Source organism: Saccoglossus kowalevskii, chromosome 10, assembly GCF_978046115.1.
Source record: "Saccoglossus kowalevskii chromosome 10, keSacKowa6.1, whole genome shotgun sequence".
NCBI classification, from domain to species: Eukaryota; Metazoa; Hemichordata; class Enteropneusta; family Harrimaniidae; genus Saccoglossus; species Saccoglossus kowalevskii.
The window spans coordinates 28,010,310-28,034,526 of NC_140650.1; the positions used below are offsets into that span (position 1 = coordinate 28,010,310).

At 35.8% G+C, this 24,217-nt stretch overlaps 1 protein-coding gene across 1 annotated transcript; it reads right to left on the reverse strand.

Moving 5' to 3' along the window:
- Window positions 1-3,835: 3,835 nt before the first annotated feature.
- On the reverse strand, window positions 3,836-11,187 carry LOC102805025 (excitatory amino acid transporter 3-like). Its single transcript, XM_006822644.2, has 11 exons — window positions 11,172-11,187; window positions 9,844-9,956; window positions 8,451-8,562; window positions 7,830-8,034; window positions 7,558-7,600; window positions 7,338-7,446; window positions 6,686-6,812; window positions 5,947-6,180; window positions 5,503-5,697; window positions 4,515-4,649; window positions 3,836-4,417 (listed from the first exon to the last, which is right to left on the reverse strand). The coding sequence occupies exons 1-11, from the start codon at window positions 11,185-11,187 to the stop codon at window positions 4,267-4,269; spliced, it is 1,440 nt and encodes a 479-aa protein (XP_006822707.1). The 3' UTR covers window positions 3,836-4,266.
- Between the last annotated feature and the right edge of the window lie 13,030 nt (window positions 11,188-24,217).

A 24,217-nucleotide genomic window follows, 5' to 3' on the forward strand; every position in this document is an offset into this window, starting at 1 on the left:
ATGGTCATGTAAACTTTTAACATCAATTCATTTCAATACCTGTCATTAAAATTAACAAAGACACAAAGCTCTCCAAAATGGTCACTGTTTTAGACCTTAAGTTTGGAGAAAAACTAAAATCCCTGTTTCCAAGGAAACAAGATATCTCTTATTTTTTACCCCTGTAATTTGTAAACTATCATTAGAGTTTTGTGCAGGAAATTAATTAATTTGTTGCCTACCATCTTTCCTTAATGGCATTATCGTAGTTTGAAATACTGAATCACAGCGTCCAGGAACATTGTGATTCACATTTCTGTAATAGCATTTATTTCTAATTAATTTTAATACAAGTACCAAAAGAGTAATTTTCAAAGATAGTACATTATATAAATCAGAATTCAATTTATGAATATTTTGTAGGTATCTGTATGTTTTTAAATTACAGATTAAACCATCACAAACAGATGCCTTTTGCTGTTAGATGGGAATTTTTGCTTATTTTAACCACAATTCTTTTATTTTCATGTCTGATGTTTAAAGTGCGCCCTCTTGCTGTTCATACACTTTACCATAGAGGGCAGTCTCCACAAAATGAGTTCACTCGCTGTAGCCAAAAAATATTGGCTAAACTGATGTGTATATTTTGAAGAACTTGATAACATTTTTGTAATATTGATTTTATGTATATAGCACTTCAAATTTTGTAACATGTCAGTTTCCATAGCAACAGTAGGTAATTGCCATATTTAATTTTGCCAAAATGTAGTAAGTAGCTGCAATGTAATTTGATTGCAAAAAATATTTACAAATATCTTCCAAAAACTGCAAAATATCTATTTTTGTTTCTCAATCATGTGAGAGCCAGGAAGCACTGATAGAGAACAGTGCCCTCATGGTTTTATTTTAATAATAATGCTATTTAGGCATTTAGATAATGCTGTATATTCAGTGAGTTGCTCATAAGTTCTTTATTTCATTATCTCCTAGCTATATGAATCGATTCAACTGTCTTGGGAGCAGGCATCAGAGCTAAACATATACATTAGCAATCACTACCTTACCAGGTATATGTTTACTCTGGGCACACGCCAAGATTTGAACCAACATCCTTCTGATGCCAAATCCAAAGTCTTATCAATTGTACCACGATTTTTGTGATGCAATACTTATAGCTACTTAAATTTTCAAATCAATATTCTTGTTAGAGTAAAATGTACTTTCTATGTGGAGTGGAATTAAAGGAAGTTAGACAAGATTACTGTGTATCTTGTTGCCCTGATTCATTATTAAATCTTTGAGTGGGTGAGTGAGTGAATGATTAATTTGCATATATGTTAAAGCAGAAAGGTCGCCAGCTGCGCACGCGCGGGAATTGAGTCCCAAGGGACGATAACAACACGCTAAAAACGCAAAGGCTCACGGGCAGACGCTTGTTTGTAAACAATGACACGCTATGGCCATCTGACGCATGCGGAGGTGAAGACACCACCCCCGCTATTTTGAAGTATAATTTCCCAATAAAAGGAAAGCCCAACAAAAGTTTAATTCGTGATATTAGACCAATCACATTTAGCAGAAGTGGTTTCAGGCAGTCTGTGGTGAATCTGACTACATGTATTGTTATTCAGTGACAGCTCATAGCTTCAATCCGTTTCAAACGCTCGCCAAGGAAAATTTTCATTTTCACAGTAAAATTTGATGCTTCTAAGAAGGTAGTGAATTGTAACAACTTGGACACTGGTCCAGGCAGAGTGATATGAATGAGTGCGAGACACTCTTGTCGGGGCACAGGTCAACATGTGTGTTTGTTTGTTAATTAATTAAATGCATAAGAATATGTATCAATACATTTCTACTTTTAGATAGATTTATTCATCTAGTGTTATCTTTATAAACAGTTTAGATTATTCTAGTTTATTCATATTTCCCTATTAACTGAGGAAATTACCCTATTATTTCACTGTTAGATCGTTTACATGTGTTCGTACATTAAGAGTTACCCCCTATGAGCAATGGAATCGACCTCAAACATGCTAATTATTATGCAGTGTTACCCATGATTCCTACTCTCGATGGATATGGCGGTCATCAATGGAGTCCACATTTTAATTTAGTTCATAGTTTTTCAAGTTATTCACCTATTTGCCCCTCATTAAGGGCACTCACAGTTTTAATGCAGAAGTTTGTACTACTGATGTAATTACTGGTTGAAATGTTCAGCGTTCTACCCATGAATAAAGAAGTCATTACGACTTTCTTTTGAACTCGATCATTTGAGTCTGCTGTATGTTCTGTGGAGATTTATTAAACGTGGCGATTTATTCGAACCGAATTCCCACAGCCACAAACTGGTGCCGAGACCAGGATATATTTCTACAGGACATCAAGATTCACTCAATATTTCGCTATTACATGACCAAGAATCACCACTCAACATTGCAAGAGACCGCTCCGAAAAGACCGCGAAATTGAATCAACACGTGTTCTTCAATTAGGACAACGAACTTTCAACCTGTACAACTCAAGAGATCTTCAACTATTGTGAGTAATACTTTAAGTTTTCAACATGCCACCCAAATTACAAGCATTAATCAAGACAAAAGACAGGGCAAGGGCCAAATTAGAAGCAGTTTTACAACCCCTCGAAGAGTCGTTAACTAATTACGATGCAGCGCCAAACAAGGACATCGCTTATCAAGACATCGCTACCAGGAAAGTGGCCGTCGATACACGACTGGAAGCACTAGTCACCGTTGATGCCAATATCACGGACACTGTCGATGTAACAGACCAGGAATTTTCCGAAACAGACCAGTACAAGATAAACGCTCTCAATCGTGTTGCTCGAATAACATCAAGTTCAAACTCCAAATCCGCCATCCCGGACAACTCAACGGGGCCTATCTCAACACAATGTTCAACTACCGCGCCTAGAAATAACACCGTTTCATGGCGACCCGCTTACTTGGAGCGAGTTCAATGACAGTTTCAAGAATACTATCAATTCAAACACCACAATTACTGAGACTCAGAAGTTCACATATCTTTGATCGCTAGTCAGAGATGGTGCGAGAAAACTTATCGAAGGATTTCAAATGTCGGACGCCAATTACAAAAAGGCGTACGAACTGTTGGAGAAGCGGTATGGTCGTACTCAGTCAGTTATAAGCGCGCACATGAAAGCGTTATATACTCAACCGCTACCCAAATACAATGCTTCAGCTCTACGAGAGTTCCACGACAACATAGACGTCTCAGTTCGAGCACTCGCCGCACTCGGCAAAAACGAAACCGAATATGAGGGATTGTTGATTCCTATGTTGCTGTCCAGATTACCTGTTGCATTTCAACAACAACTAGCGAGATCCAATTGAATGGCCAGTCAGTAGAGTAACTACTCACTATATTCTAATAACAGCTCGTGCTCTGACTAGTAATAGTATGAGGATACAAATCGTGTGTACATCTGTCTCGCCGATCGAATGACATGATGCTGAGCCGCCGGGTGCTACACACACATGTAATGCCATATCTTTCACCCAAAATGTCAAATTATCCATTCGGGAAATTGTGTAAGTGTGTACATATTCATTATCGACGCCTTTGGGAGTCAAGAATAATGTTTTTCACCAAAAAATAACAAAGGGTCCACTGGAGTACCTACATGTCAAGTTAAATGGACTTAACTAAATAAAATATGCAGACTCATAACCAAATGCTCAGACTGACATGAAAAGAACGTAATTCTGTAGTATATGTATAAAAAGCAGACACAACTTAGCATAGAAACAATTTTGGTTTTGTCGTATACACCAGTTTTAAGTTGAAATAATGCAGCCGTACTCAATTCAAATTCCACAAATAACGTTTGAATAACATTTGAAACAAAAGTCAAAATTTTTAACATACATAAAAAAACATTAATGTAACCCAAAACAATAACAACCCAAAGATACATTTTGATACTGAAGACGAATATCAGTTAGGTCCAAACTTGTATAATATAGATATAATGATTCGGATATTATCTGTTGCTCTAAAGGTAGTCGCGCCGTGTCCTGTTCGATATGGGGTCCATATTGACGTATACAACGCTGTAAAATACATTGTTTATTTACATGAAATTCGAACACGCGCTGCGTGACGACCACCGCGCTTTAAATCGCACTACGTTCAATCACATGTCGGGGATGTTATACATTATTAATATTGCATTATGCACATATATATTGTTATTATAATCATTCCTGTGTAATTTTCTTTTCTCTAACGTCCTTAATTTAATCAGATGACATCCATTGTCACTTTTTCGTTAGAAACCCGGTCCTGGTCATCGATATTTCGACTATCTACACCACCTTTTTTCATTATGCTATCAACTATGCCGGCACAACAACAATGACTGGAACAGTTAACACCAGTTCGTAGAGTATCTCTGAAAAAAAAGGAATATATTATTAACAATAATTTGCATATGTAATGGTTACATCGATATAACACGTTATGCAACTTATGCGAAACATAATACTCACAATAGCCATTCCATGGAAATCAACAGACCGATATTATACGAAGGGATTCCAACTGAGCTGCATACAGTAACCACGGCAACAAGACTTGCACTTGGCACTGCTGGGAGACTCAAACCCATTATCCAGGACACAATTCTAAAAGTGATATAACAAACAAACAAACAAATAGTAACTTGATCTAAAAAATAAAAACGAGGAAATAAAACATATAAGTAAATATATTGCCACTGTCGGCAATGTTAAATCGGGGGAGCGCCACCTGCGCGTGCGCAGGTGACGACCTTCACGCTTTAACTGCACATGTAGTTAAACGGCAACAATCCAATGCAATATAAAAAAACAGTGGATACTATTTGTTAATTACAGCTTAAATATCTCCAAACTTCTACGCATGTAATCACGAGGACGTTTTCTTTTGCGATTTTGCCTACAAAGGCTGAAATGAAATAATTCATATGTAAATTAGCTATTTAATATAGCCCCAAAACTAATTATGTCTGCGTATTACCCCGAAGTACCTACGTAGTAAATTTGATCAAAATCCACTCAGAGGTTTTGACGCATTTCTTAAACAGACACACCAACATGCCAAACTTATTGCCTCCCTTGCATGCTTCGCACACACGTAGACTAAAATGGTCTGTTATCGTTAGGCAATAGGAACTACAATCATTGTTTCCATGGAAGCATTGCTCGAGAGCCCCATTAAAAAAAAACATCGCGGGAAAAGCGAAAGCTATTTTATTGAACAAAACAAATAAACAACATGCTGTATGCAAGTTTACTTTGGGGGTATAGAATATTAGTAGCGAAACCACACACGTGATGGAGGTGATAGTACACACAAATTGAATAATTAATCCCAAAATAATCACGAAAACTTCAGGAATGTTTTCGAATGAGTTATTGTGAATCACTGATTGTCTTAGCAATCTTTAAATGTCTATCGTATACTTCCCAAACACGCGAAAGAGCCTGACCAACCTACCCCATGGTAACCACTTGTCCAGCGTTTAAGGACATTCCTTCACTTTGAGCTAACCACATAGCAGCGCTGACGATGAACAGAGCTGAACCATCAGTCTTAAAAGCCACGTTCAACGGCACCACGTAGTTGCTGACAGTTTTGTTGATTCGGTTGTTGACTTCACAGACTCGAAATATCAGCGGTAGAATGGCAGCACTGGGGCAAAACAAAAAATAAAACGTTAATTTAGCAAACAGGGAACAAAGGAACATCAACGTTATATTTTTGTTGGTGTTATATACGATTCCTTAGATTATTTTTAGTATGTATATCATGTAATTTTATCTTGAATTGTATACCATCACATCTATTTCATTTACTTGTACTTGTTTCGAATTCTTCCTCTGAGCAAAACTCTCTATTTGTAAGACAATTGCCAGTCATTCCATCGTTAAAAAATTTTACTTGGTTTTTGTAATCATTGCTGTGATAGTAGCTTTAAGACATCGAAATTGGAAACGAAACGGGTTCTTTCTCGTCAATATGAAGAACGTCAATGAGACGGTAATGAAGATATGAATGGCGAGTCCTGCTATGACGGTGCCAGCAAATTTACCCAAAGCTTCCCACACGACTGCCATATCATCCACTCGAATCATAGAATTGCAGATAAGACTAGCTGTAGCGACTGGTAATGCCCTGTGAGTAATAATAATAATGATGAGTGAAATGTTGTCATGAAGGTGAAATGATCAGTTAACAGATTGCTATTAAATATGGATGTATACACTCCAGAGTAATATATGGCCCCGACAAATTCTGGTCGTCATTTTTTTTTTCAAATTAGAGCTTTTCTCATTTTCTAAATACACCTTGGACACAAATGGACGCTGAGATCTCGTTGAGAACGAGATAACCGCGAGATTGATTTGATTGATTTGATTTTGCTCATCAAATAGTGCCTCTTCTTCCATCGCGTCCCCTGTTTCAAATACCATGGTCATGGGGGGTCTCTATCTCGTTCTCGACGTGATCTCGGTTTCCAATTGAGGATATTCAAAGGGATGATAATCTGCGGTGACATTTTAGCAAATATTATGGATTCAAAGAAAGACTGTACGGTCTGTTTCACATTTCACATAAGTCAACTGAGACACTATAATTCCCAAAATATAATGAAGAAACGTAATTGATTCCAACATACCACAGGAATACTGTAAGTATGTCCATCGAAATCGTTCGAAGTTCCCACATGAATTGAAACATAGTGCGCGTTTCTTCTTTTCGGAAACACATGGCTGCACCAAATACAGCAGAGAATATAAGAACCCCTGTAATAAATATCATGCAAAAATAGACAGTATTCAAATCACCAGTAATGTTAATAACTACTGACTTAAATATTTTTATTCCGTGTTCATAACACATAATGAATATAATATGAAACATCAATGTATTATTTGGTTTATAAGAGATACATAGTTTGATGGGTTGGACCAGATCGCTTCTTTGAAGGGTCTTAAACTGTATGTTCACAAGGTAAATGTGTTTCTTGGGATGATTTTTAAAGAATAACACTATAGGCTTTCCCATTTTATATGTGAACAAATCGCATAGAAACAAATTTAGTCCAGGCATTCATTCCCTATTATACATTGATTACACATTTAACTATCACACAGACAAACCGTGAAACAGACATGTGTATTTAGTTACCCGATTTTTTTTCAGGGATGCGTACCCACGATTTAGCTGAACAGCTCATATGAATACGAAGCAAGCATGCGCAGTTAGAGTTATACTATGTGACGCCGCCATCTTACCATTGAATACCTAATATTTCCCAGTGCTCTTACCAAGTAAGTTTGAACGAAATCCATAGTCCGTCGATTTGGACAACAGTACTTGCTCTGTTGTATTAGTGCCGTTATTGTCAGTGGTTTGAAACTCATATGTCGTGCGTATCTGGAAAATATATGTACAATATTGGGTCAGTTATTCAAGTTATCTCTAAGAATGTATATACTTTCTGAAAGCTTTTATATAGTTTAGATCATTCTCTATAGGTATACTCACAGACTGTACACAAGCTTTGATGATATTATCTGGTATCATATTCCTGAAACATTTAAATATATTATTGTTATTGACACTCCCAATTCTTTTCATCACATACACCCCCGAGACAATAAAAATAACTCGTCATCATCATCATCATCATCATCATCATCATCATCATCATCATCATCAAAAATACTGAAATATATTTAAATCTACAAATTTCAGAGTGCAGAGAAACATAACTAAACCTTCTAGCTATAATATTCGAATATGGAAATAAGGCTAACCTAAACAAGTCGGCAATCACGTCCTGGGTTTCGTAGTATGCAGGTTTGTAGTCGAAACTAGTGATGTCAGAATCGACGTTACCGGGCTGTATTGTTACACTTAGTATAATACCCACGACTACACCAAAGAATACCATACTGCCCATATAGGCACAGCTAACACCGCTCATCTTACCGTTAGACTTTGGTTCCAGTGACGCTGTCGCTGTCGAAGGACAATATAGATACTAGAATGACGCCTCGTCGATATGTTTGATTATAATATAGCAATAGTGATATGTATTTGAATATTCCTTTCTGATATAATCTGCTATTTTTTGCAATGAGGGTTACTGGAATTTTCAAACTCTGAGATCTATTTCATTGCGTTTTGAGAAGATATAATCAAGAATATTCAATATTGGCGATCGTTTCGGTTTTCCGTTCGGAAGTAGGGAGGATCCAGACGAATTATCGCCATCCGATATAATACCATTGTCACAACCCCAATATCTTGTGGTTTAATGAAATGGACATAAACTACATAATACACAATTTTATGTAAATATCCTATAATTAAAATGGCACCGTGGAAAGTTGCTATGACAGGGTATACATATCCAATGCGTTATATCGTATTACCTGTAATAACACTTGTTGAAAGTACCGGTATAACCATACACTTGAGTCCCCGCATAAACAATTCACCTGGTAGTGCAATCCACATAATGGCGTTATCGGAGAGATCCAAAGGCTGCAAAACAATTATAACTTGATAAAAACATTTCGTTGTTAACACGCTCGACAAACTAGCAATTCTAATAGTTACACGTACATCACTGCTACATGTAATTACCATGACGTTACCAGCACAGATTAACGATGATTTATAACGATTCACCGTGAATTAAATTTAAAGATGAAATATGAAAGTTTGTTTTGGTAGAGCATTAAATATATTTTTTTCAGGACGTTCATTGGATTGTAGAACGCACCCTCTCTAAATATTTGCATATGCGTACAGTAGTAGCAAGCATGGCGACGCAACCATGCCTCAATAACAGTCAATTTGACCGCAAAAATAAAATATCCCGTAAGTGTGCTGATAAGATCACGCAAAACGTGTATCCGTCTCGACAACCCATTCTCATATTAATGTAATGAGTACCCGTCAAGCTTGCGTTATTTACCATGTTGAGGGCGCTGTAATTAGCCTCGTCGCGTATTCATACTTTGACGAATAGCAGTACTACGTATGAAATTTGTTTTCAACATACGTAACCGAATTGTATACAGCAGCATAAAATAGAACCATGTTGTCAAAGAGTATAGAATCTGATGATCTGTTTTAGGCTAGGTGAATCGCATGACCCATATACGGGTCCGCTTTTAACAACGAACGCAAATACTATAAACACAACAATGGCTGTTCACATTATATATACATGAGGAGGGCAAGACGAGTATAGATGATGAACTATCGTGAACTGAAAATTGTTTTTATAGCATATAAAACAGTATTAGTTTGCTGAAAAATTCTACGTAGCCGCACGTGTACTGAAACGTGCCACTAAGTAAAAGCGCACTCAAGGTTGTACAGTTATTTAATCAAAATGTGACGCAGCTATACCACTTGTTTCCGATATTTATTGACCGATATTTTCTTGAGTATATCAACTTGGAACATGTATTGTAATACTGAACAAATGCATAATATAATCTATATTCTGCTGGTGTGTGATTTTGTTATTTTTTTTTTTTTTTTCTCTAATTTTAATATTTTGTAATTATCTGAACACGGAAGTCCAAAGGCTTCGCATACAATTAAAAAAAATGTCGGGTCAATGCGTGAGCGTATATCTAATATAATATTAATTTTCATTAAGAGAATTAATTTAACAGCTGTTGATTATATGCGTACCAAGAATATCCCGACGTCATATTTATTTGTTAACTTAAACAAATGTTTGACTCAATATGGAAAAAAAATACTTACAAAATAGCAACCAATTTGCCCTCCACTGAAATGTCTTACCTGTAGTATAGGAACAAGGATGAAACCGACAACCACTCCAATCAAAGTCAGTATCAGGAGAAGATTATCTAATATCCATTTCTTGAAGCAGAGTGTAGAACATTTAGATTTATCTGGGAACAAAACATGTGTCAGGAATCTAAAGGATAGTGTCCTATCCTGTCTGGTCGGCAGTGATAGCACAATATGTTGAGAATCTAAAGAATGACTTGGAAGGGTAGTGATCACTGTGCATATTCTATGCACTATTAACATATTGTATAGGGGAATGGTCATTTATTTATCTGGGTGGGATGTGTGTGAAAAACAAGAGGGTTATGCTATTTGTGTATACACAATGAGACATGTGATTTCACCTATCGCTTAAGTTAACGGGCAATTTATTTTGAAAAATACAAACAAAATTGCTCAACAACAATATGCACTCTATATATCAACTATCAACTATATATACCCCAAATATCAACGACTGATTCAATGTGAATTTCAACATCTTGAAGAATGAGCTGTGATATTTGCATACTTAGAAACTTTGTGTTCTATTGTATTCCATTCATTACATTAGGCATTGGTCGGTAAATATTTTTATGCATGGAGATTCTGATTTCCAGATGACTGAAAGCGTCACTTTGGTTATATCACCAAACTTTATTTCTCAGCCAACCAAAGTCACGGCCACCAATTAGCAGTGATGGTGAAACCTATGCAGCCAATTCGAGAGGAAAGCGAAAAGACTATACCAAGTGGAATTGACATTACACGGCTTGAGTGAATACCTAACATGTTCATAGAACATTTAGAATGAAATCTCCCAAAATGACATCATTTGCTATTAATAATTTCATATACACAAGCTTCAGGTTGAAAAAATAGTATATGAACTCGTGTAGGTAAAATTACATAATACACTTTGCACAATAGTACACAAGTCATGTGGGCCAAGAAGGGTAAATAACACCACCCATAGCTCTTGTTTTAATAGGATTGTGGGTAATCACTGTAATATGCAAATGAAGCAATTGTGGGTGTTGCAAATACGTATAAAAACAAAATGGGCGGATTAATATCTCCGGGAGTAATCTGTTCAGAAACATTATAACAAATGTTATGTTACATAAATACATTTTCGAACAAGATAATATATCACAAAAGTGGGTGTGGCATGTATAGTAGTCTTTACTTTAACGTTAGTTTGGATTGTGGTCAGCCATACTGAGAAGCTTCAGACACTGTCCAAGACAGAGGTGTGAACCGAGAATGCTGGGATCACACGCCATGGGAGCTAAAGTTGTTGACAGTGTAACTGCACAATACATTCGAATACTTACCTTCACGTCTCTCCATGCTGATCTTCGTCATTCAAGGCTACCCTGTGTATGTTCTTGAGTACGTTGTATGAGTGGTACTTACATATGGCAAACAGATAAAACATGTAATTGGGCTGGCTGCATTAAATGTCATATGTAAATGTTTTCATGGCCCAGTTCCAGTACATTTGCCACAATGCAGTCTGGTTAAGAGGTTCAAATCGGACGTGTATTGACACTTACACAATGACAAGACTGGATAAATAACTAATACTTTTTAAGGTCAATTTGAAGTCAAAACATGTCACTCTTGTGCCACCCATACAGTTATAGAGTTATACCTAATGTATACTGTAAAGGTGACCTCAGCAACGTAAAGGCTCTTTGGAATGACTTAATTGGCGGTATGGCGGGGGGGGATTTTGGGAGTGTCACTCCGATGCGAATATAGGGTGGGTTACATCAGTTTAAAGAAAGTCATAAGGGGATGTCATGTATTTTGGGAATATCCATTGTAGTCGTAGGCATGGACAATATAATGGTTCAGCCCAGAACAATTAAAGAACTCCACTTCTTTGTATAGCTCTGTTGGTATCGGTAGCATTATGAGATCCTCGCCTTCCTAGGTTCATTTATTCAGCAGTTCGTCATGGAAGGTCGGCTTCAGTGAAACCATGCCAATCGAGCGATGCATCATGCGTGTACCACTTTTATTTTACATTTTGATGCACCTTATAGGCTGCATATGAACAGAATGTGCTAACTTATTTTGAAATACCACATCCACATGTTGGTTGTTATTGCATTGTGTCCATGAACTTGTATTAGGTGACTGTTTAATGATCCACGGATATGTGTAAATTATTTTCACTGTACCATTATAAGTCCTATTAATCGAATATATCGGAGACTATTTTAACTTAATTGACTTTTTTATTTACCTGGGTAATGTGTTCCAATTGTAATAGTCTTAGTTTTCTTCTTTAAATTACAGTTACATCATCAACGTATCTTGTTAGAAGTGAAATATGAGGATCTATGTCAAAGATTTTGCAAATTAACTTTGGCATTATAAAATCTTGTATTACACTTGTATTATCAAACAACCCATTTTCTCAATGTCATTGCTATAATATTGAATTCAGCATGGTTATGATTTTGATATTAGAGCAAAATGAAATGCCATCTTATTTAACCTTTAACATTCCAGAACACAGTGCACTAATAAAAATATTATGTTATCGCCATCTTAATATTGAAATCACTTATCACATTAATTCCCTCAATTTATACGTCAAATTTAGGTCGGTTTAACTGTTATATACATGCGAGGTTGGAGAGGTAAAGGGTCAACTCTCGAAACAAGTCGATGGCGATGTGTTGACGTGTATATTTTCTATGTCTATTGTCTATGATACATTGGGAAATATTTACTCATTTAGCCCTTTTTCAAAAAAATATAGACATTGTGAGTGAAATAGAAAAAAACGTTTTGTATATGGAATGGAATTTTGTTCATAATGTGGTTGCTTCCGTTTCATTGTTGCCGTCGCTATTAAGTGGAAACGTTTTTATGTGCCAGTATAATGTAACTGAAATTTTAATTTCTTTCCATTATTATTTCATTATTAGCATATCGTTTTGCATTAGAAAATGTAGATATCTGATATTTGTTTTCAATTCTTTGGCATCATAAGTCAATGCCTATTTTCTTTATATTCATTGTCTCTATTAGTTTTAACATTAAAACATATACTGTATTACTCCATATATAGCAATATGTGTCAAATAGTGGACACTCACTTTCATGCTAATTAGTTAATGTAACAAGCAGTCACTGCGTGATTACTATTGGTTCAGTGCACTACATAACGTCACTGATTGGTCTAACATATATGTGGCGCAGATTCTGTCCATTGACACATGCTTATTTGAAAATGTTGTTTTTTCACAAAAATATCAAGTGCAAAATTGACAGACAAGAGTAAATTTGGCTCTGGTCAGAGTTCTTTAGCTTGCTACATGTACTAGCTTTTCATTATATTCCAGTTATTAATACTATGTACAAAGAAAGTATTTACTCAACATGCTGCATGGTGTAATAATGACAATGTATTTCGAAAAACATTATTTTATTAATCGTGTTGTAAATCAGTCTACCAGACAACAATTAAACATTTCAAAATTTTCTGATGAAGCTGATGTTCATTGTGAAGATAAATTCGCAAATTATCTGAGGGAAGCATCTCGTCCACTCTTAGCGAGTTAATTATCTGCTTGTGTTTAAAAACTAATTTACTTCATGCACAGACAATACAAGCCAATGTTGATATCAATGTGATTAGTGGTTGAAGAGAATCAATTGTAATTTACATTGTTAGAGAAGGTAAATCTAATATGGCTGCAAAAGTCAGATCCCTTAATAGAGGAAAGACGTTTGGGTCCCCAACTATTAATGGTGGATGCGGTTGTTTCGTACCAATTTCGTGTTAATTGGCCAAAAACTTTTTGTAAAGAAGATTGTTGAAGAATTTTAGTTATTCCCGTAAAACTAAACTTTGCGATTAGTTGTAAACTTAGTTTAAAATCTCGGTGTTACAGATATGAATGATGTATGCCAAATTATAAGTCAATCATCCGAGAACTTTGATAGATTTCTTTTATTCCTGTTATTCATCAATTTTGTAAACAGAAATAGTGAAAAAGGCATGTGACAGCTTAGGTTTAATTGATGAAAATAAGAGCCGACATGCCATATATACTGCATACATCAACTGAATTCAGCTCTCATAGACACAAACCAACAACAAATGCTTGAATTTTGAACTGTTATGTTTACAATTAGCGTTTCAACTGATTGATCTGAAATGTGGTAGAGATCTTTGTATGTCTTCAACCATATCCATGGCATCCATGCTTAAAAGTGCCTCTTTTCACGACATGAAGTTTTACTATCCCGCAATAAAAATGGTTATTGGACAGAATCTATAAAATGTTAACTTTGAGTTGTATTGCCACTTTTAAACTGTTAACAAAATGTAAAACATGCGACTGATTCTTAATCCAGTATCATGCTACAGCATAGAAAAGCAAAAAACACTTACACTGGAGAGGTACTGGGCGACTTGAATCAAAAGAATGCATATCAGAATTTTACAAATAGTCAATCTTGATTTTTAAAACCACCCGAAAGCAATGGTGTATGTATAAGGCATACACTTAGATGACAGTGAGGCAATACGTCACCCGCCAATGACTGCAAACCACTGACACTATCACGTGACTACTGGTCTTGAATCTCATGTGAAAGCTTGGCTGAGATGAACTGCACGATACAGACGACGAAATATTTATACACTCAAATCATGCAAGATGTTGATTATGTATATGATATTCAACATGTCAAAACAATTTTGTTGACTTTATATTTATTAAGTGTTTATTCGAAATATTCTTTTTTTCAGCTTCATGTTTGATTGGTATTTATAGTATGGATTTTAATTTATTTGGGAAGTAGCTAGTTAAAAATAATTAAAAATATCAAAAGCAAAAAATATTTAACATATATTGTCGTGCTTAAAGGTTTCTCAATTATTTATCTAAATTGTATGGACTTCTTTTTATATTTATAAGTTGTTATTGGTAATCATTCATAATACATCAGTAAGCAGAATACACTGCGTACATATACAGACTAATATACAAGTGCATTCAAGACATAACAATTTGGTAGATTTTAATCCACTTATTACAGTGTATTTCAATTTTGTCTTTGTTCAAAGCAATGTTGTATTCAATATGATAGTTATACTTGACATGGTTTAGAAAAAATGGAAAGTGGGGTTTTAGGTTTCTCATTTTCATAAGATAAATGTGTCTTTTAGCAGAAGCAGTAAGTGATTGTGCAACCTAGACAAAGTCACTTCCCCCAAATAAAATTTCACCAAGAGTTGGCACTTCCCTCATTACTAATGCATCTCTGAAACACTGGAGAAACTTTAACCAGAATAATTTTGTTGCATCACATGAAAAGAAGAGATGTTCAAGTGTCTCACTCTCACCTCCACAGAATGTACACAATTCAGATATTTGTACCCCCTTCTCTTTAGGTCATAATTAGTATATAAAATATGGTGGAGTAATCTGAACTGAAAAATCTCTGGTCTTAACATCTATTGCCACTCTAAATGGCAAGTTATATGTGGCTTTCCAATCTCTAGTTAGTTCAATCTTTCTTTCATAGTAGCTCTCACTGATAGGAACAGAGTCATTTTGACTTTGCAGAACTTTCTTAATTTTCAGTTTTGTAATTTTGGAAATATAAATAATATGTTCGTTGTCAAAATAATACTGGTCTGTATTTAATTCTTCAAAACTATCATCACATGCTTTCAATTCTTTTAAAATCTCATTTGGGTTGGTAACTATTCCTTTTGAAGATCTAACTTTAGTAATATTCGATTTTTCCCTCTCCATTTCTCTAGTATTTATTATTCTTCTCACCCTTTTCATACCATGCAACCCTTGATCGAATAATGGCTCCCTCTGTTATGTATTCGTGTTCAATATCAAGTTTACTTTTGACTTTTTCCAATTCTTCATAATTCTCTTCAATTGGTTCTATATTTAGCTTGATTTCTAGCTCTGACATTTGGTTCTCAAGTTTTTGAATATATTCTCGTTTTTGTTTGGCTTTTTTCTTACTAAAGACCATGGAGAATTGTTTTATTTCATATTTAATTAAATCCCACTTGAGTCCTTTATCTTTTATATTTTCATAATTCTGAATCCACATTGGAATATTTTTTGTGACCTGAGCGATGTATTTAGCATCTTTTATTAAAGTACTGTTTAATTTCCAGTAGGATGGACCGTATGGTGTATGATCATACTCGAGTACTAAAGTAATTGTATTATGATCAGAGGCAATCGATGATATTATTTCAGTTGTTATAATGTCTTGCTGAAGTGTATCACTCACCAAGAAGTAGTCAATTCTACTTTGAATAATATTTGGTTTTCTCCTTCTCCACGTATAACCCCTTACCAAAGGATTGTTAATTCTCCATATATCAATTAGTTTATGTCTCTCCATCAATTCCATCATCGATTGCTCTGCTTGTTTACTTGTTGCACTGTGCGAGCCAAATCTGTCCTGTGCTTTCAAGGTAAAGTTAAAGTCACCCCCTACAATTATTTCTACATCTGGAGCCGCATCACATGATGTAATTAATTCAGAAATTTCATCAATAAATTGGCCTTGCATTTTGGTATCATTTGGGCCGTATATATTAATCAATTATGTACCGTCCCACATCGCTCACTTGTACAGAATTTATCACATACCTAAGACCTTTTAGAATTATCATTACTCCTCTACTGTTAGATTTGCCATGAGAGTAGACACAGTGACCACCTTGTACTTGATTAGACTAATATTTTTCATCTGCCTGAATACTATGAGTCTCCTGTAAAAACACTATGTTGGGCTTTTTAGATTTCATCCACCCCAAGAGCTTTCTCCCCTTTTTGTATTCTCTGAACCCACGAACATTAATTGAAGAATTTTTAACCTGAATATCTCTTATACATATGTACACCTATTGTTTCATACAGCATTTTTGTTATAAAATGAATGTTACCTATTTTGTTATAAAGAATGTGGATTAAAAAAAATAAAAATGACAAATGCAATAAACAAAAAAGAAAACAGTGAAAAACTAAGCCAGCTTCAACTGGCACGCAGTACTACATATCGCCGCCCCCCCACTCCCTATGTTTTGACCCCCCCCCCATCTGGGGAAAAGAAGAAAATTTAACCCCCCTTTCACGGGCTTTTCCGATGAATTTCACCCCCTATCTAGGGAACTTTTCAGTCTAGAACTCCTTTTAAACCCCCTTTTTTGTATATCTCTTACCGGTATATCTCCGTACCGGAACTCAACATCGTCCGTAATAAATACATCTATACCTTCAAAACTATCATCACATGCTTTCAATTCTTTTAAAATCTCATTTGGGTTGGTAACTATTCCTTTTGAAGATCTAACTTTAGTAATATTCGATTTTTCCCTCTCCATTTCTCTAGTATTTATTATTCTTCTCACCCTTTTCATACCATGCAACCCTTGATCGAATAATGGCTCCCTCTGTTATGTATTCGTGTTCAATATCAAGTTTACTTTTGACTTTTTCCAATTCTTCATAATTCTCTTCAATTGGTTCTATATTTAGCTTGATTTCTAGCTCTGACATTTGGTTCTCAAGTTTTTGAATATATTCTCGTTTTTGTTTGGCTTTTTTCTTACTAAAGACCATGGAGAATTGTTTTATTTCATATTTAATTAAATCCCACTTGAGTCCTTTATCTTTTATATTTTCATAATTCTGAATCCACATTGGAATATTTTTTGTGACCTGAGCGATGTATTTAGCATCTTTTATTAAAGTACTGTTTAATTTCCAGTAGGATGGACCGTATGGTGTATGATCATACTCGAGTACTAAAGTAATTGTATTATGATCAGAGGCAATCGATGATATTATTTCAGTTGTTATAATGTCTTGCTGAAGTGTATCACTCACCAAGAAGTAGTCAATTCTACTTTGAATAATATTTGGTTTTCTCCTTCTCCACGTATAACCCCTTACCAAAGGATTGTTAATTCTCCATATATCAATTAGTTTATGTCTCTCCATCAATTCCATCATCGATTGCTCTGCTTGTTTACTTGTTGCACTGTGCGAGCCAAATCTGTCCTGTGCTTTCAAGGTAAAGTTAAAGTCACCCCCTACAATTATTTCTACATCTGGAGCCGCATCACATGATGTAATTAATTCAGAAATTTCATCAATAAATTGGCCTTGCATTTTGGTATCATTCGGGCCGTATATATTAATCAATTATGTACCGTCCCACATCGCTCACTTGTACAGAATTTATCACATACCTAAGACCTTTTAGAATTATCATTACTCCTCTACTGTTAGATTTGCCATGAGAGTAGACACAGTGACCACCTTGTACTTGATTAGACTAATATTTTTCATCTGCCTGAATACTATGAGTCTCCTGTAAAAACACTATGTTGGGCTTTTTAGATTTCATCCACCCCAAGAGCTTTCTCCCCTTTTTGTATTCTCTGAACCCACGAACATTAATTGAAGAATTTTTAACCTGAATATCTCTTATACATATGTACACCTATTGTTTCATACAGCATTTTTGTTATAAAATGAATGTTACCTATTTTGTTATAAAGAATGTGGATTAAAAAAAATAAAAATGACAAATGCAATAAACAAAAAAGAAAACAGTGAAAAACTAAGCCAGCTTCAACTGGCACGCAGTACTACATATCGCCGCCCCCCCCACTCCCTATGTTTTGACCCCCCCCCCCCATCTGGGGAAAAGAAGAAAATTTAACCCCCCTTTCACGGGCTTTTCCGATGAATTTCACCCCCTATCTAGGGAACTTTTCAGTCTAGAACTCCTTTTAAACCCCCTTTTTTGTATATCTCGGGAAGTGTTTTGAAATACACCCCCTATTTTGAGAATCTCGGGAAAACAAGCAAAAAATACCCCCTTTTCTACGATTTTCTCGGGAAAATGTTCCCGAGACAGATCGTCAAAAAGTACCCCCTTTCCCGAGAAAATGGGAACGCGCATGCGGCCCCCTATGGATCCTGAGTGTGTGTGTGTGGGGGGGGGTACATATCACTGCTGGTTGAAAAGCTAAGAGAGGCACAAAAACACCAGTTGGGATGTAGAGTGTGCAATGCTAACCCTCAGCTCCACCAATATACATAAGCATCAACAATAATTCTTTCACAAAGAGGAATAATTCTTTCAGGGGGCTTCACTACTCACTTATACTCAGTTGATCCCTTAGTGCCAACATCCCCCTCCTATCATTATTAAACATACTTAGAAAATGGCTGTTGTTTTACAATTCTCTCATCATTAATCCCCGTCAATACGCAAATGTTTCCATCAAATCATTGAACTATGAATATTAACTTTTTCTGGGGCATTATTACTTACAAAATCAGTCACATGGTCAGACTCAAGTTAAAAGTCTCAGATCGCCCTCAGTCCGTAGAATTCTCTGAATGACCGTTATTTCATAAGTCTCTTGTTGTCATCGCCTGTAGTTTTCCGTCTTTAGATTCAATCATCAGAGTCGCTGGTACCTTCCACGCCACAAAAGATCTTTTACCGGGATTTTCCTGTTGAAATTTCTTCTTGTATTCAATAAGCTTTTTCCTGTCTGCCGTACCGGAACTCAACATCGTCCGTAATAAATACATCTATACCTTGATATGGGTGACGCCTCAGTCGCGTCGGTGCAGACATCAGGATAGATCGAGCATCCCCTGCATTGACGAACGATACCTTTATCGGTCTTTGACGTTTTCTTTCTATGGTTACACTGGCCCTGCGCCGGTACGTCGACTCAGGAGGACATATGTGAGTGCGTTGAATCCCCATCTGATCGGCCTCTTTGATCCCCATGTGCTCGATTAAAAATTCCCGAATAAAATCAACACAATTTTGACTGTCCCTTCCTGCTCTGCACCTTCTGGAATGTTCAGAAAATTTATATTCGATCGCCGACTTCTGTTTTCTAAATCATCTTGTTTCATTTCCATTTCAAGTCCCGCCATTTATTTTTCATGTTTGTTGAACCATAGTCGTCTGCACCAGTATCGCGAGTTCTAAGTTTGGTTTACTATGTTGGTCGCTCGACACCATATTCACCGCCTCTCTCTCGGTAGGAAATCTACTCACCACGCCACGCCACCTCGATACCTCTCCTTCCCGGAAAAATGCTTTGCAATACGAGACTGATATTTCTTTAAGTTGGGCCATTTAAAATCATATTCTGGACAAGATTGCTATCAATTAAATGGTCGGCTTCCATTGCTGCTTTAAATCATTCAGAAAATGGCAGCACAAAAAACCGCGCAAATTCATTTTACCGCCACTTTACAGCAGTTTTCACACAGACACCAGTTAATTCCGTCCCCCAATGGCTGAAGCAATTTCACATCGACCAGACACGCCCCAATACAGACGACGAAATTTGACAGGATCGGCCAATGCGCATGCGTATAAAACAGCTGGTACTTATATCCTAATATCTTAATTCCCTAATAATTTATTTTGCACTCGTACAATGCAAGATACATATTTGATTAGGTTGGTTGGCCATCAAGTACCATCCTATGGCACCCAATTCATATATCACCAATACCATAGTACAGAGTTATGTTAACAACGAGTCAATAAATAGACTAATATACTAAATTTTTATTTAATTAATTGTAAGGATGAGATTACATTGTGAAATGGCCACGATGTACCACGGATCAAGATGTAAAGTGGCAGTAAAATGAATTTGCGCCGTTTTTGCGCTGCCATTTTCTGAATGATTTTGGAGCAGCAATGGAAGCTGACCATTTAATTGTCCAGAATATGATTTTAAATGGTCCAACTTATAGAGAAATCAGTCTCGTATTGGAAAGCACGTTTCCGGGAAGTAGAGATATCGAGATGGAGTGGCAGGCACGTGGTAAGTAGACCCCCCCCCCCCCCAGCACGCCGAGTTGGGCGTCGGTACCGAGAGGGAATATGATGTCGAGCGACCAACATAGTAAACCAAACTTAGAACTCGCGATACTGGTGCAGACGACTGTGGTCGAACAACCATGAAAAATAAATGGCGGGACTTTGGTGTTGCACTTTTAGCACAGAAATAAAAAACACGCCCACAGTTTGACATACACGATGTGCCGTCATCCAATGGCGGGATGAGCGGCTTCCTTTGTGTACAATCAGCGTCAACTTCACGAGTGAAACACGACGCACTTACTAAGCCAGACCGTCTGGTGGCGCCCTACTATTTCATCAATAACCAAATATACTATTATCCTGTTCCCGAATTGGACATTTGTTTATTTGGAGTAATTTCCAATTCTACGCCAGGTCCTTAGTAATTAATGATTCCACGTATTTATTTGGCCGTTATTTGACAGACGTATAATGCCATAATGTTAATTCGCGGAAATTTAAACACACTGATACTGATAATGAATTACAAATTTGCCAAAAAACGCGAAATTTGCTTTCCCATGGAAATAATTGAAATCACAACATTTGGCAATATATTAAGTTTTGCGTCGCATGTACACGATTGAATTATCATATAAAATGGGCCTAATATACTAATGTTGTAATTATTTAATTGTAAGAACGAGTTTACACCCTGGAATGGCCACGATGTACCACGGATCGGCCAGCTAATTTCCTATAATCAGCATATATAATGTGTATAATAATGCCAATCAGAGGTGATTGTTAAAAAGAACTAGATGCTTTTATTTGACCATCCTCAAATACACTGTACACGTATGATACACATATTTTTGAATTATCCTCACAGATACATTAAAACTTTATGTGAAAACAAACTTAATTATTAAACAGTAAATACTGCCAAATTCCCAATCACTGTCCATCATGATACATGTAGATGAATTGTGTATCATGTATGTTTTTCTATAAGAGGAATAGAACAAGTCATGCAAATCTAGTCTTGTATTCAGTCTTTTAATATTTCTGTTAAGTATTTTCAGTCACTTCATTTGATAAATTGAAAAAAAAAGATTTTGTTTTGAAATCAAAATAAACAACAAATCTGTTTGCTGCTACACAGACAAAAATGTTGTTGGTTTTCATATTCCCGGTATATCCCTTAAGAAGCTGAGAAAATTCAAGAATGAAAAGAAGTTAGTACTTGTTTTGGACTGGAAAGAACACATGAACAATACTACTTTAATTTTACAAAGCCTATAAAGCTGGTAGTCTAGAAAAGGGTCTACCTGAACTTATAGAACGCGACTAATAGACGAAACCATTTTATATTGTCAATTGGACATACTTAATCACTATTAGTATTAAATTTAATCAATTTAAATTTGCTCAACATTGTCAAACATTTATTATAATTGATCATGTATAAAAAAAACATCCCATACTATGTGATAGACAAGTTTTAACAAGGGCGTTTTAAATCGGAAGAGGAGTAAGATCAAGGTCATCCCCGATCACCACTGCAGTTTGTAAGTAAATAACGGAATATCAGTCATACAAAAATTAACAAATACACAGACTTCTGATAAACAGCAGAATCCCAATATCTTCAAAATATATCACACACAAACAAAACATCGCCAAAAATGAATCCACAGAAGTACCATATTTCCCTATGTAATTCCTGTCAATATGAACCTGAGATCAATCGTTTGTTTGGTATCATGACATTCCCAACAACTCAGCAGTATCAGGAGCATAATATTTAAGTGATAATATTCTTTCTCACTTGATATGATAATAGTCAAATGATCGACACAATCTACTTTATTGTTAATAAAAAAGATCAAATAGTTTTTTTTTAATACAATGGCTACTTGTGAATGGATTGTTTTGATTGCTCATTGTTTTAATGTTCATATGAAGATGATTGTATAGTCACAAAAACGTTCAATGCTTTGGCTAAAATAACAATGTTCACCTTCTGCATTTTATTACTGCTTTCACTCATTTGAATATATGCTTCAAAGAACAATCACTCAATGAAGATAGACAAACTTTTCTATTTATGATCATGTTTGTTCACACTGTCCTCTATGCCAGCTCTACACATCACCCGAAGTATACCCACAGCTGCTTCCTGTCCCAATTTATAAGGCACGAGTTATGTATAATATAAGTGAGCATCCCAAGCAATACAGCTGATTCTTGTGTCAATTTATAAGGCACAAGAGATGTATAGTATAAGTGAGCATTCCAAGCAATACAGCTGATTGATGTCTCAATTTATAAGGCACAAGAGATGTATAGTATAAGTGAGCATTCCAAGCAATACAGCTGATTCTTGTCTCAATTTATAAGGCACAAGAGATGTATAGTATAAGTGAGCATTCCAAGCAATACAGCTGATTCTTGTGTCAATTTATAAGGCACAAGAGATGTATAGTATAAGTGAGCATTCCAAGCAATACAGCTGATTCTTGTGTCAATTCATAAGGCACGAGTTATGTATAATATAAGTGAGCATCCCAAGCAATACAGCTGATTCTTGATCATCCCAAATAATGCTGTTTTTACCAGAACTATATTCATATATTGATTCAATGTACAAATGATCCAAAGACCTGACACATAGGACTAGTTCGCGTGCTATGTAGATGTCATACACATTCAGTCATCTATAATATTACTCTGTATTTAAAAGTATACTGGACAGAACGCTTATGTCAATGCGTAAATAGCCATACTTCTTGGTCATCAGAATAGAATAACGCATGCGTATATGAAGTGGCATTTATTACATAGGAAATCATTTGTAAACTGGACACGCCCGTCATAACCATTCTGTCCTGTTTAATCAGCTTAAAGTGACAACATAAAGGATATAAAACATATTGAAAATAATGTGTGTTCGATGAATTCTTTCAATAATTTTTATCAGGGGTATATTCCTTGACCACTTATGTTTGAGCTATTAGCCACGGATTACTGTTTTAATGCTGCGACTATGTGAAGATGAGTGTGTAGTTATTGGGGCGTTTATTGCTTTGTCTGAAACAAAAATTCACGTCCAGTTATTCCTGATTTTCATATCACTTTTTAAAATCTTTACTCCGCTGTATTGAGCAAAGGACAACATTTCTTTTTGAAATTACGTTAGTTCACACCGCTCTCTATAGATAGCTCTACATATCAAGTACACACACATATGCTTCCTGTTCCCAATTTATTTAGTATGACAGATGAATAACCCAATAGAGCATCCAACACATTTCACTTTGTCCATTAACACCGGAACTGTGGTCATATTTTGTGTGATTTATATGCACATACAATTAAACACCTGACACATAGAACGAATCTCCATGTTCTGACAATACCGTATACGTTCACGATTGGAGTAGAAACGCAATGGTCTGCTGTAATATATTGTATTTGAAATTATTTCATCAAATATGGTGCTTAACATAAT